The 14,334-nt window shown below is 50.5% G+C and overlaps 1 protein-coding gene across 5 annotated transcripts in view; it reads left to right on the top strand.

Moving 5' to 3' along the window:
- Nucleotides 1-14,334, top strand: part of OTOA (otoancorin) — a 74,076-nt gene that overhangs the window by 45,836 nt on the left and 13,906 nt on the right. For all 5 annotated transcript variants that reach the window (XM_075899481.2, XM_075899476.2, XM_075899480.2 and 2 more), the window contains 4 exons: nt 2,227-2,414; nt 4,024-4,179; nt 5,912-6,054; nt 7,446-7,582. In XM_075899481.2, the coding sequence (XP_075755596.2) occupies nt 2,227-2,414; nt 4,024-4,179; nt 5,912-6,054; nt 7,446-7,582 (624 nt within the window). The remainder of the gene's footprint in view (nt 1-2,226; nt 2,415-4,023; nt 4,180-5,911; nt 6,055-7,445; nt 7,583-14,334) is intronic.

Below are 14,334 nucleotides of genomic sequence, written 5' to 3' on the forward strand. Positions count from 1 at the left end.
ATGCTGGGATCCCATGGGCGGGAGAAGGGCCTCAAGCAACCTGGGTTTCCATTGGGGCCGCGCGCACACCTGCACCTGGCAGCGCTGTCCCCGGGAGCGGGTGGTGCCTCAAGCACGCCTGTGTGCCATGTGTGTCACTCCAGAGTCTGTGCGAGTGTGCTTGTGCCCTTGTCCTCAGCCTCCTTCCAGTGGTGGCTGGTGGTGGGAGGGTGTTCCCCTGCACCCCAGGGTCAGACATGTGTCTCACCTCCCCAGAGGCTGTGAGCAGGAGCCCCGGGGGTGCTCCAGGGCTGCCTCCTGGGGCTGCGTGACACAGACTGGCGCTGCATGTGCATCCATGTGCATAGACTGAAGCATGAGGGCCAGGCCAAGAAGACTGAGCAACAGTCGCCCCCAGGACCGGCTCGAGCCATTCCTGCACCACGGGCAGTGGGCGTGCAACGCATGCGTGGCTCCGCCCCTGGGCACATGGCACATGCATGGCTCCACCCCTGGGCACGCTGCGCACCTTACAGCTGCCATCTGGCGTGTGGTGCCCGATGGCAGCTCCAAGGGGCACCGCACAGCCCCCAGCCCTGGGTGCACAGCACCTGATGGCAGCTCTAAGGGGCACCGCGTGGCCCCCAGCCCTGGGTGCACAGCGCCTGATGGCAGCTCTAAGGGGCACCGCACGGCCCCCAGCCCTGGGTGCACAGCGCCTGATGGCAGCTCTAAGGGGCACCGTGCGGCCCCCAGCCCTGGGTGCACAGCGCCTGATGGCAGCTCTAAAGGGCACCGCGCGGCCCCCAGCCCTGGGTGCACAGCGCCTGATGGCAGCTCTAAAGGGCACCGCGCGGCCCCCAGCCCTGGGTGCGCAGCGCCTGATTGCAGCACTAAGGTGCGCGATGCCCCGTACAGCTGCCATCAGGCACCCCAGGCAGCTGCCCGGCTGCCCCCCCCCCCTTAATCCAGCCCTGGTCGCACCACGGCCCCTCAGTGTCCACCACCCCTGCCCTGTGTGTGTGAAAAACTAGGAGCACTCACCTTCTGATCCTTCCCTGCCCTCATATTATGCCTGGGAGACATCCAGGCTCTGGGGAACCAGCTCCAACATGAGCGTCATCAGGGTGCTGGCTGTGTCTTCCTCTTCCTCTTTGGCTGGGACCCTGGTCGGGCAACAATGGACATCTCCAGCCTGAAGTCCACCACCAGGGATGGGGAAAGGGCGGCACCGCCCCCAGCCCCAGGATGTGGTGCAGTTCATTGTAATAGAGGCAGGAGTAGGGGCCCCCTGGACCGAGATCTGCACTCCCTTGCCCGGGCGTAGCTCTGCTGGAGCTCTTTTACCTTGCTCCGCACCTGCTCCAGAGTGCAGTGGTGGCCCCTTGTGGCTAGGGTCTTGGCCATCCAGCCATATATATCAGTGTTGCACCATCTGGAGTGGAGATCCTGGAGAGTCTCCTCCTTGCCCCACACCTCGAGGAGGGCTAGGATCTGCACCCCAGACCAGGATGGTACACATCTTTTCCTGCCCTTGGCAGGCTCCTGGGAGCCCTGTGCATGCTCCCTGTGCGGGCCAGTGGGCTCTTGGGGGGCTTGAGCCTGGGACATAGTGCCCAGATGTGTGGCAGTGGAAGTCACGCAGTGAGTTGCAGCACCCAGGGCCAGCTTCCTGCCACAAGCTCTGTCCCGAATGTGTGCAGCGTTAAGAGCTGCTGGGAGACAGGAACTATAGAGTTGTGATGAGTGTGGACGGAGTGGCCAGCAGGGCATCTGTGTTATTTCCTGGAGGCCTCTTTTTTCGAAATAACTCCCTCTTCCGTGTCCACACACGCCTTTTTCTGAAAAAGCTTTTTTGGAAGAAGCGTCATTCCTTGTAGAATGAGGGTTTACCGCCATCGGAAAAAGCCCTGTATTATTTTGACAGTCAGTGTGGACACAATTATTGTTTTCCGTTATTCCGGAAAAATGCTGTGGGGTAGACATACCCAAACATAGGTAAATACTAGTTTTGTAACAAGAACATTAATTGCTCACGTACTTTTTAAAAACGTGTTTTTGTTTCATTGCAAAAATATTTTATGCTTAAATTAATGACAAGATTGCCCTGGCTCCAGTTTAATACATGATACGTCAACATCATAACAAGAGAGCATAAGTCTTTGCTGCTTTGCATTTTTGTTAGTTTTCTTCAAGGAGATTACTATAGGAGTCTTCTCTTCAATCTGTGTTTTGATTTCTTCCCAGACTGCACAGGAATCACAGCCCCCTCTTCAGATGAGATTATTAAATTAGCAGAAGCAAATGCCTTTTGGTCAGTTCAGGAACTACAATGCCTGGATTCAGAGACTTTTACCAAAAACGTGGGATTCCTTGGGACTGTAATGGGTTTCAACCAATCCCAGCTTATTGTCCTGAAGGAGAAAGCTAAGCAGGTAGCTATTATGCCTGTGAAGAAAATATAAATACATAATTTAAATTACTGTTATTGAAATGTGCATTTCTAAAGCTACCATTACCATAACGATCACTTTTGCTCCAGGAATGCCTATTGGTTATTGGGAAAATAATCTAAGATTAGCCCTAAAATAAAATCCACCATGGTTTGAGAGTCAATTGGCTAAATAGATCTGAGGTGTTTGGATGCTGAGCAGCTTGTGTTTTCACTTTTTAAAATGCCTTTGTTTTATTTATGTATTTATTTATTGCTATCTTTTCATTGTTTCTTAACAAAAGAAAAACCACAAAGCAGGAGCCGAGGATATAACTCGGACTGCTAAACTATGTAGAAACCGTTATCTTATTAAAAAAAAAAAACCAACAACCCTGTGTGTAGACCCTAAATCAGGAGTTGGTCCTTTGTCTTCACTAATTAGCTGGTCATATCTAGTGGAGATCTGTAGTCAGTAAAGAAGTGGCCACCATTGGCAGGCTAGATTAGAGACCTGAAACTTGAAGAGGGGTTATTTTTATATGACTCCTGGCAATATACTAGCCTTTCCCCACCCTGATGCTTTGCTTTCTTAGTTAGCTGAATAAAGCTCCGTGTTTCCAGTTGTAATTTTGTTTAAAATTTATCAGCAATGTGTCTTTTTTTTTTACTAAAAATTAAAAATGGGTAGAAACATCAGCATAAAATTTAACTTCAGTTTTCTAAATAAATATTGGCATTAATATTGAGGGATGGGAGGGCAGAAAAAAAGCAACAAGAGAAGAAAGAATTTGTCCTTTCTGATTCATTACAAAAATAAAACTTTTCTTTTTAGTTTATTACTGATGACGTGTGTGATATTAGGGGTTTCATTATAAACTCTAAATTCCTAGGCAGCATGAGTGGATGGGGATGCCTAATAGTCATGGGGCCAGTGATTGGGGGGTGCACTGTAGGGGACAGCGTGCTGGTATTTGTGGTAGGGGCATTGGATGGGATGCATGTTACCCTCCACCATGTAGCAGTGACCTAGTCTTCCCTCCTTGCAAGCCTGTCACTGCAGCAGTTAGGAAATCTCGCTCCCCGGCTCTCTCACTCCCCCACTGTGAAGCAGCAACCACCAACCTTCCTTGGGTAGGTGAGAAAACTGTGAGGGGGAGACCAAGATCTTTCCTTCTGGAGCAGGGAGCCACATCTGGGGAGTTCCGGCACTTCCAAAAATCAGGTGAAAATCAGTAAAATCTGAATAATGGCTGTTTTTAAACCAAGGAATTTGAGGGAAAAAAGGTTTAAAACAATAAGAACAAAGATCCAATCATACCCACTCATTCACCCAACTTATATGCACTAACTGGAAGTCATCTAGTGTGACAATGGAAGTATTTTTAGATAAATTGAGTGTCACCAACCTAGAAACAAGAAGGGCTCAGTTCTTTGCAGTGCCCAATGACTGTGTGCAACCGTGAAGAATTGGATTAGAAGACCACACAATCCAGTCCATAGTGCTTCATCTTTGTTAATTACTACTTTAAGATCGGAAATAGAGACAGTAGAGCAGGCAAATGTGTGTTCATTATGAACTAATAGAAGCTCTATATTAATTTATTTTTAAGGTTTGGAGTGCATTGCCGGGCTGGAAGAGTTACCATATTGTCTCCCTTGGGCGCATTGCCATAGCTTTCAATGAGAGTGAAATAGAAGAGTTGGATTTAAGTTCTATTGACACCATTGCTGCACTTAGTCAACAAACAGAATGGACTCTTGTCCAGGTAAATATTTTTTTACATTTACTGCTGGTGAAAAGGCACAGGATGAATGACCCTCCAAGACCTGAAATTGCCTACAAAACAAATACAGCTCCTTGTACTGCCCTTCCATTTTTTCTCAGCAATAATCTCCAGTGCCATCTCTAAGGCTGTGTCTAGACTGGCCAGTTTTTCTGGAAAATCAGCCGCTTTTCCAGAAATACTTGCCAGCTGTCTACACTGGCTGCTTGAATTGCCGCAAAAGCACTGACTTCCTACTGTAAGAAATCAGTACTTTTTGCGGAAATACTATGCTGCTCCCGTTCGGGCAAAAGTCCCTTTCGGGCAGTACAGTAAACTTCCGATAATCCGGCACCTTTAGGACCCAGGGGATGCTGGATTATCAAATATGCCGGAGTACCGGAAGGGCTATGAGGAGTCTGGGGTGGGGGTGGGGGTGGGGGTGGAGGTCAGCGGGGAAATGCGCAGCGTGGGAGAGGGCGGTGCTGCGAGACCAACCCGGCAGCACCCCAATTGCTCTGCCCCTGGCTTCCCCAAGTCCACTGCTGCTGAAACTGACCAGTGGCTGACTTGGGGAAGCCGGGGGCAGAGCAGCTGGGGTGCTCTGCCCCAGGGCTTCCCCAAGTCCACCGCTGCTGAAACTGACCAGCATCAGACTTGAGGAAGCCGGGGGCAGAGCAGCTCCAATTGTCTGGCTGGCTGGAGCACTTCCGGGTTCCAGCTGGTGCTGGACTATCAGGAGTGCTGGACCACTGGATGCCGGACAATTGGAGTTTTACTGTATAAGGGAACAAAAGGAACTGGAGTGTTTTAACACAGTACTTCACTTTTGATATTTCCTATTGTATTTTTAAAAGCAATACTGATTACTCATTAAGCGTAGGTTAGCATCTAAATAAGACACTTAAAGAGTACAGAAAGACTCTAATTTTGCAATCCTGAACTTTATATTGACCTCTTATGGAAGAGAGAAAATTATCTATGACTTAGTTCTTTTCAGTTGAATTGAAATTGGGAAGTTCTTAGATGCTTCAGTAACTGGTGGGTCTGGTGAAGTGGTGGGCAACCTGTGGGCCACTGGGGTTCTATATGTGGCCCATGAGATATTTTATTTACCTTTGTCCACACACAGAGTTGCCAGATTCTGCTGGTTTTCATCTGCATAGTTTTTTCCTACCAGTATTACAAAAGTGACACCCTCAAAAAGCAAGGGCATGTGAAGTGAGGTGTGTGCTAAATGCACGCAACGTTGTGAGAGCTCTGTGCTCCCTCTGCATCAGAGTGCTGCTATGGTTCAATTGGCACACTTCACAAATTCTACGTACACAAGCGTAGTTAGCAAAACTATCCTCTCCCAGGAAACTGTCTTAGTGATGACAATCTTGCAGCTCACTGAGATTAAGGAGGGCCACTCATGTGGCCCACTCAGTAACCTAGGTTGCTCCTCACTGTGGTAAAGAGTTAGTTTATTGCCTGGTCACGGGAGGTGCTAAGTGCCTTCGAGCCACACTGTCTGCACTTGTAGACAGTTGTGCTAGGCCCAGCTACAGAGGCACTGTGCCTTTAAGTATCACTGACATTGCCATTGTCGTCAGTAGGAGCAAAATTGCCATGGCCTTCAGTGGGAGTATGCACAGGCACAGTTTAGTATCAGTATTCTGATATCAGTATTCGCTTCCGGTCATAGAACACTATATCACATTTATAACTGTTCTTGATCTCATTACTTTTGCAGGCTAAATCTATTTTAAAAGGGTTTCTTAAGGACTCTAGTCAGACAGTCCATAGGCTGAAAAGCTTTCATTTAGCAGGATTAGGAGCTAATCTGTGTGCTCTGAACACCTCAGATATCAAGACGATAAAGACTACAGAATTCAGGTAAAAACATTTTATTACCAAAATTAAGTACTATTTTATTTTTAAGTCTCTCTTCATTGTATTAGTGGTGAAATGTGGATTTCCAAAAGCACTATGTCTGAAGAGCTCTTTTCTGACACTTAAAAAACTTTTGGGCATGCTGTAATCTGCAGGAAGATGTCTATCCATGGTCATTGAACTGCGCTGAGGGAACATTTTCTCTGATGCCACCTCCATTAATGAAAGCCATGTATCCAGTAGGGATGTGATAGTTTAAATGCTTAAACAGTTAACCAGTGAGCCTGGGCTCATCAGTTAAACTTCATGGTTACATTCAAGCTCCTCCCTCCCCCTGTCCTACTGCCTCTGTATCAGAGGCAGCAGCATGGGGAGGGACAGGCAGGAGCTGGTATGCACAGGGAGCTGCCTACCCCCTTACATGTAAATGTGGAACCGCTGAAATATTCCATGTTTACATTAAAACATGACTCTTTTTAACACCGCTAGTATCCAGCAGAATCTTCTTGAAGGACTACTTGGATTAGGCAACTTTGACATCTTCAGTGACCCTTTAAAATATTCCCTGATTTTTACATGGAAGTTTGTTCAGCCTTTATTTTAGAAAACACCAGATCAAGCAACTGATTTTTAGTGGAGCCTTTTGTAGCTTGTTTAAAACAGATTCCAATGTGATCCAGTATAGCTATTGAATTGAGAAACTCAATTTTGTTGCATAAAGTATTTTAGATTAAAAAAAAAAAGCTGACAGCTCTAACTCCTTTGCAGTGTGGTCATCTATATTTGGGCCTAAACTGGGTTTACAATAGGGATGTTAGATATTGTTTAATAATTGTGTAACCACACAAAATCTTTGCTGTTACACAATTATTCAATGGTCTCTAAGGGTGGGACCGACAGCCAGTGCACTCTTAGCACCACTCCCGGGGAGCCCCCTGCTACCCCATGCTGCTGCCTCCCCCAAGCACTGGCTCCCACCTGCCCCCTACCCCTGCTGCCTCTTGGGAGGTAGCAAGCGGGAGCAGGCAACTCCACAAAGCCGGCTTAAAAGTTGGCTCCCTGCATGTACTGGCTCCTGCCTGCCCCCTCATCCTCTGCACTGCTGTCTCTAACAGAGGCAGCAGCGCAGAGAGGGTGGGAGGTAGGCAGCTCTGTGGAATCTGATGCTCGAGGGGAGCTGGTTTAAGAGCGGCAGAGACAGCAAGGCAGGGGAGGAGTGTGTGTAGTCATTTGGATTAACCGATAAGCTCAGGCTTTTCAGTTAATCAATTACATGACTATACGCTAACATCTCTCGTTTACAATTTTGATAGCATAAATTAGGTATATTTCATACATTTTAAATATTGGTTGTAATTACAGTATGTCATCCTAACCCCACTCACCTTTTGCAGTGCTGTGATTGCAAGAGTTGGTTTGTTGCCATGTAGCCCTCCTGTTCTGGAAGAGTTTAAGAAGATGGCAGAATCTGTATTTGGAATCGCTGCAGGATGGAACAGCTCTATTGTACATGAGATTGGTACCATAGCAGGTAATAAGACCAACTTCTATCGGTGATGTTTTTGAAACATCGTTTTTAAAAGCATTACAAGCCAGATTCATCACATGTGCTCTTCTGCACTGGCAAAGGACAGGAGTCACCCCTCCAGAAGCAGCATTTACATTAACATCCTTCACCCACCCCCAACAAAAAACACAACAAAAAACAAACCACATTGAGGGTTTCCACTGAGTGCTTTAACTTTCCACTGCTAAGGGTCCTCTGTCAGAATCTGCACTTGCTTTCCCTGTGGCATACTGGAATACATTTGTTTCTGTACATATCTCAATGAGTTAACCTTGTGTGACAGGGCAGGTTATAGGGGTAGATTAGAGAGAGAGAGAAAGTGAGAGAGGGCAGGTTATAGGGGTAGATTAGAGAGAGAGAGAAAGTGAGAGAGAGAGAGAGCGAGAGAGGCAGCTCTAAAAGCAGGAACTGCCCTAGTTAATTAGGAGAGGGTTACTTCAGGGCAGCCAGGAGACGCTGACCTGGAGCTATCAAGGGCAGAATGGAAGCAGCTGAGACCAGGCTCCTATAACTCAATTAAGGGCCAGCTAATCTGACTTCAGGCAGGCATCAGGCCTTTTAAAAAGCCTTCCTTGCTGGGGGCAGGGGAGAGGGGAAGAGGAGTTTGGAGGGAGACAGAGGGAAGTTGTAACTGATAAGGAAAGATTCAGAAAAACTGAAAAAGAGGGAGGACAGTATTGTCAGAGACAGTGGGGAAGATAAAAGGCTCTGACAGGGAATGTTTGGGCTCGCTTCCCCAAGTAGCCAGAAAGTCCAGCCAGTAGCTGGGGAAGACTGGTTACCCAGACCAGGGTCATCTGCCCCACGCCCCTTTTTGCCAAGGGACAGAAGCCCAAATGCCAGAAAGGGTAAGTGGGACCTGTGCCGCAATACCTAGATTGCAGGGTTGTGGACTGAACGGGGTCTAACCTTGCCACACGTGGTGTTAGAGTGGGATCCTCCGCTGCTGTGAGACCTGGTGGCAGACCCACCAAGGGCAGGCTAAGCCACCCCTGTAAGAAGAGAGAAAAGCAAGATGGAGGACGTAGTGAAGGTGCTTGTACAAGCCACCGCAGCACAGCAGGAAGCTACCAGGATTCAGGTGGCTGCTCAGCGGGAGTCAGTGTAGAAACAGCAAGAAACTAACCAAGTGATGATGAGCCAGGCTGCCCAGGACTGAGCCACCCTGCAGGATGTAGTAATGCAACTGAAGGTTCTGACCACCCAGGTGCATGGCCAAGATGGAACTCGGTCCCTGCGGGCCAACAGTTACCTTCAGAAGATGATGGGAGGATGACGCGGAGGTATACCTCCTGGAGAGGATGGTCCTGTGGGAAGCCTAGTGGGCCAGCATCCAGGGCTCTGTTTCTCTGTGGTGAGGCCCAGAAGGCCTATTTTGACATGCCTGAAGCAGCGGCTACTCAGTACTCCCAACTGAAGGCAGAGATCCTAGCCAGGTCCAGAGTGACAACTGCCATCAGAGCCCAAAGGTTCCAGGAGTGGAGATACCAGAAGGGCAGAACACTCAAGTCATAGCTATTCGACCTGATCCACCTGGCCCAAAAGTGGTTGCGGGCCAAGATCCACAACTCAGAGAAGATTGTGGAAATCATCGTCCTGGACTGATATATGAGGGGGCTACCACCTGACCGGCAAGTATGGGTCAGCCAGAATGACCGCTCTTCATATGATGAGATCGTCGCCTTTGTAGAGAGATAATCAATGGCTAAAGGTCTCTTATAACCCCCAGGGAAAGAAGTCTAGATGGGTAAGAGAGCTGTCCTGGCTCCAAGGCCTTGTGTCCCTGAGCCCTCAAATAGGACTTAGTATGGGACGAAGGAGATGGGAGAGTGGCCAGAGGCTGTGAAGGGATTTGAGGACCTGGGGAAGGAAGGTCAGGCGGTAAGTTCAAGAAATAGGGGGCGCCCCACACAGAGTATCAATGCATGTGGGGAGGTAGGGCATAAAGCATCACAGTGTCCAAAGGTGGAAGAACCCATGCAGTGTGACCTCGGGGACTTGAGGGGCCCCAGCAGCCTGATAAACCTGGAAGGCATAGCAACACCCCATCCCCCCCATCGGTATACCCAGCCCGTTAAGATGAATAGCATACAGACTACGGCACTGGTGGACTCAGTGAGTGCCATCACGTTGGTCTCAGGGCAACTGATGGAGCAGGACCAGCTGTCCCACACCAAGCACACAAGGATATCCTATGTGCATGGAGACAACAGCTATTATCTGGTCCTCCCCCTACAGATAGAAATTAAGGGGAGAGCCACAAGGGTGGCAGCAGGGATAGTCCTGAGGCTCCCATATCCAATTGTGATTGGGTGGGACTTCCCCGGGTTTAGCAACCTACTCCCTAGGGATGAGGGGAGGGTAGAGAGCCAACTCCTAATCTTCCACGAACTCTCCAAGGATCTGTTCACTGAGCTTGGGAAGCCATGGAAGTCGAGGCATGATAGGAGGGCAGCCAAGAAGCTGGGCATGTGAATCCTGGCCCAGAACCTAAGACAGGCCCTGGCCAGGGGGTGGAGGCCGAGCCAATCAGAAGGGGGCAGCACAGGATGTAGGCAAGGTCAGGCCCATCTCAGCAGGGCCCCTTGGGATGGACGAGATTGAATGCCCCCTTGAGCTTGGGCATATAGGGTCCTTGCTTGAAAATTTTGAGCAGGACAAGGCGAGTGACCCGATATATCAAAACATATGTGAGGGGGTAGTTGAGGTAAAAGGTGTTCCAGTAGAAGGCAGGACCAAGGGCCCTAGACCGTATTACATAATCAAGAGATATCTACAGTACTGTGTAGTGCCTGGCCAGGATCTGGTGGTGGAACAACTCTTGGTGCCCCAGAAACACTGGAGAGCTGTGCTGGACCTGGCCCACAGTCATTTATTCAGGAGCCACCTAGGGGTAGAGAAAACCCTGGACTGGATCTTACGATGGTTCTGTTGGCCTGGGGTGTGTGGGGAAATCCTGCGATATTGCACCTCCTTCCTAAGTGCTAACTACATGGGCCCTGGCTGCACCTTGGAGCAATACAGGACTGGTCTTGGCCAGTCTGAAAGAAGCAGGTCGGGGTGTTCCTGGAACTGGCGGGGTACTATCGGAGGTTTATCCCCCACTTTGCTACAAGGGCATGTCCCCTGATAGACCTAACAAAAGCCCGTGGCCTGGAAGTGGTGAAATGGACCCCTGAGGCAGAGAAGGCATTTGTTGACCTGAAAACAGCCCTGTGCAGCGACCCGGTGCTCATAGTCCCTGACTTTGAGAAGGATTTCTTACTCCAGACCAATGCCTTTGAACTCAGATGGGTTGCCATACTGTTCCAAATGATTGGGGAGGAAGAGCATCCCGTCCTATACCTGAGCTGGAGGCTCCTCCCAAGGGACAGAAACTATGCCATGTTGAGAGAGAGTGCCTCACAGTGAAATGAGCCATGGAGAGCCTGCGATATTACCTACTGGGATGAAAATTCACACTTGTTACAGACCAGGTGGTCCTGTAGTGGATGCACCAGAACAAAGGAACATGAGAATAACACAATGGTTCCTGTCCCTACAATCGTTCCACTTCCAAATGCAACATAGGGCCGGAGTCAAACACAGTAACACAGATGGCCTGTCGACAGTGCACTGCCTGCCGTTCCAAGTAGCCCAACCCAATAGCGTTGAGCAAGGGAGGAGGATATGTGACAGGGCAGGTTAGAGGCTAGATTAGAAAGAGAGAGAGGCAGCTCTAAAAAGCAGAAATAGCCCTGCTTAATTAGGAGAGGGCTACTTCAGGGCAGCCAGGAGCAGCTGACCTGGGGCTATCAAAGGCAGAATGGAAGAGCTGAGACTTGACTGCTATAAATCAGTTAAGTGCCAGCTGATCTGACTTCAGGCAGTCACTAGGCCTTTTAAAAAGCCTTCCCTACTGGGGAGGGGTAGGAGAGAGTGGAAGAGTTTGGAGGGCGGCAGAGAGGAGCTGTAGCTAAGGAAAGAGAAACTGAAAAAGAGGATGTGGGGAAGGTGAGGGGATCTAGCAGGGAGGGTTTGGGCTCGCTTCACCAAGTAGCGGGAAAGTCCAGCCAGCAGCTGGGAAGCCTGGTTACCCAGCCCAGGCTGACCAGGGGCATCTGCCCCACGCCCCTCTTTGTCAAGGGACAGAAGCCCAAACGCTGAAAGGGTAAGTGGGACCTGTGCTGCAGTACCTAGACTGCATGATTGTGGACAGAACAGGCGTCTGGGACCCAGAAGTGGGACTAATCTTGCCTTACTTGCTAAGCAAGGCTGAGTCAAACTAAAATTTCAGGCCCACCCTTCTTCAGGGGCTATTCTTCCTTTCAAGCAGCTAGACACCAGTGCCATATTGAGAGCACATTAGGGGGCTGTGCTCATCCAAGAGGCCTTGAGGGGGAGTTTCAGCCAAGGCCATCTGTGAGACTCTTCTCCTGGGCCTCTCCACAAGGGGACCCTGCAATCCCTCTGTGTGCCTTTCCGCCTCCACCCCTCCCTTCTCCTGCCCTCCCTTCTGACCCTGCAGAACAAATAAAGAAGCCCTTTTTTTTCTATTTTTGGCAAAAACAACTCTTTATTTGGGGGACATACAACAGGGAAGAGACTGGCGAAAGAACCTGGAATGGGGGAGGGGGCTCAGGTATGGGGCTGGGACTGGCGCCTGCCTTGGGTACCTTGGGAAGCTTCAGCTGCTCAAGAGGTCCCATCGCCATATGTTCTGGGGTCCCAAGGGAGCTAGGAGGGGAAGCCATGGAGCAGGGAGGTGGGAAAGGAGTTGCGGCAGGGGTGTGTGTGCGCAGAGGCAGGAAGGTGGCTGGTGGCCCACTCCATGCACACAGCCATGCACTCCATCACAGAGGTGAGGGAGGAGCATATGGCCTCATGCTGGCATGGCAGCTGGTCCCAGATGGTCTTCTGCTGCTCCTGGTCAACCCACGCCCCTCCCAGTCAGCAGCCCGCTCCCTGTGCTCCTTGTCAAGCCCCTGGACAAGGGACTGGATGCAGGCCATCTGGTCCTGCAGCAAGTCTTACTGGGTTTGCTTCTTCTGGTGGATCCCACGGAGTTGGGTGATGGTAGGGGAGGTAGTGGATGTGGCACGCTTGCAGCTGGCCCAGCTGTGGAGAAACGTTACAAGGGCAGTTATCCCAGGAGTCACTGTGTATGAAGTCTAGCCCTAATCTCTGTGCCAATACCAAAGGTCTTGATTCAGATGATGGCAGTGTGCTTCGAGCAAGGCCATCTGTTGCCTAGACAACGGGCACTGTTCTGTAAGGGCACAGACGTCCCAGGTGAGCCTTGCTACATCCACAGCCTATGGGGTCAAGCAGGCATGGTAAGGTGCAAGCCAGACTAGGAGCCTGTGGGTAAGAGGTGGCGAGAGAATGGTGTAGCTGCTTTCTGACCTGCACACATCGGGTCCTGCACTAGCAGCGTCCCACAGACAGAGAACTTTTATGCCTGCCTGCTGAAGTGTGTGGGGGGAAGTGTTGGGGGAGGTGTGTGAGAGCAGCAGAGGCCATTTGCTGGAGTGAGTACTACTGGGGACCTCTCTTCTTCCTCCCTCCCCTGCCCCCGACAGGTTCCCATGCATGGGATCAGTGTCCACATCACCACGCTTGACTGGGAGCAGATGCTGCCCAAATGCACGCGTGAGCTTGTGCAGTGTGCAGCATTGCTGTGTGTTTCCACGACCCCAGCCCCCTTAGTAGCAGCTTGTCGTGCAAAGGTGTCCCATCACGGAGGCTGGAGTAAAGTAGGCCTCTCCAGGAACCTTGTGAGAAAGAGTGAAGAGTTCCTGTATGAGAGTGTCATGGAGCTGAGTGCTCTGGACCGGCGCTCCACGTGCACCCAGGTGCACAGATTTTTTTATGACTCCCAGGCCTTGTATGCCAAGCAAGGAGCGTGCAACCCCTCACACCCCGTCGCCTGACCCTGTGTGTAGATATGGAAAGTTACAGAACTCACCTGAAGTGCCTTTGCCAGGATTTTCCAAAGCCTGGGAGACATCCTGGGAGGGGAGGACTGGCTCCAGGGTGAGGAGCAGCTCCTGACTGGCAGGCATGGTGGCCTAGCTGGCCTTCTCTGCTACCCTGCCCTTGTGGAGGCTGACACCAGGCATGTACTGGCCAGTCTCAACGACAACGGGCAGGGGGAAGTGACTGCTCCCCCCCTCCCAGGATGGCATCGAGCTGCTCATAATAGCTGTAGGTGTGAGGAGCCACCACAGAGCGTCCACTTAGCTCCCTGGCCTTGGCTCCCTGGAGCTTTTTAATTTTCATGCAGACCTGGTTGAGGGGCCGCGTGTGTCCGTTTTCTGCCAGGATGGTGGCCGTAGACATCTGCATTCCTCCTCTTGGTGTGGAGATCCTGGAGGTTAGTCTTCTTGCCCCATACCTCAATGAGGTCCGGTATCTCCATGCCAGGCCAGTGCTCTCTTTCATTCCTGGCCAGGGGCAGCTGAGGGTGCTGCGGGAGTGCCAGCAGCCATGAGGGGTTCAGAGGGAGTGCTCCTGGGTTGGGTGCTTTGTGGCACAGGGCAGTGAAAGGTCCACACATGCCACAAGCCCTTTTCCTTCAGCCTGCTGCTTTAAGCTCTGCAGGAGAAGGGGAACATTAGAGATGTCAGGTGTGGCCGGAGTGGCCACAAGTGCACCTGTGAAAGGCCCCTGGAGGCCAGTTATTTCAAAATAGCGGCAGGTGAGCATCCACATTCACACTATTTTGAAACAATTTC

The sequence above is a fragment of the Pelodiscus sinensis genome, chromosome 15 (genome assembly GCF_052426305.1).
Source record: "Pelodiscus sinensis isolate ZL-2025 chromosome 15, ASM5242630v1, whole genome shotgun sequence".
NCBI classification, from domain to species: domain Eukaryota; kingdom Metazoa; phylum Chordata; order Testudines; family Trionychidae; genus Pelodiscus; species Pelodiscus sinensis.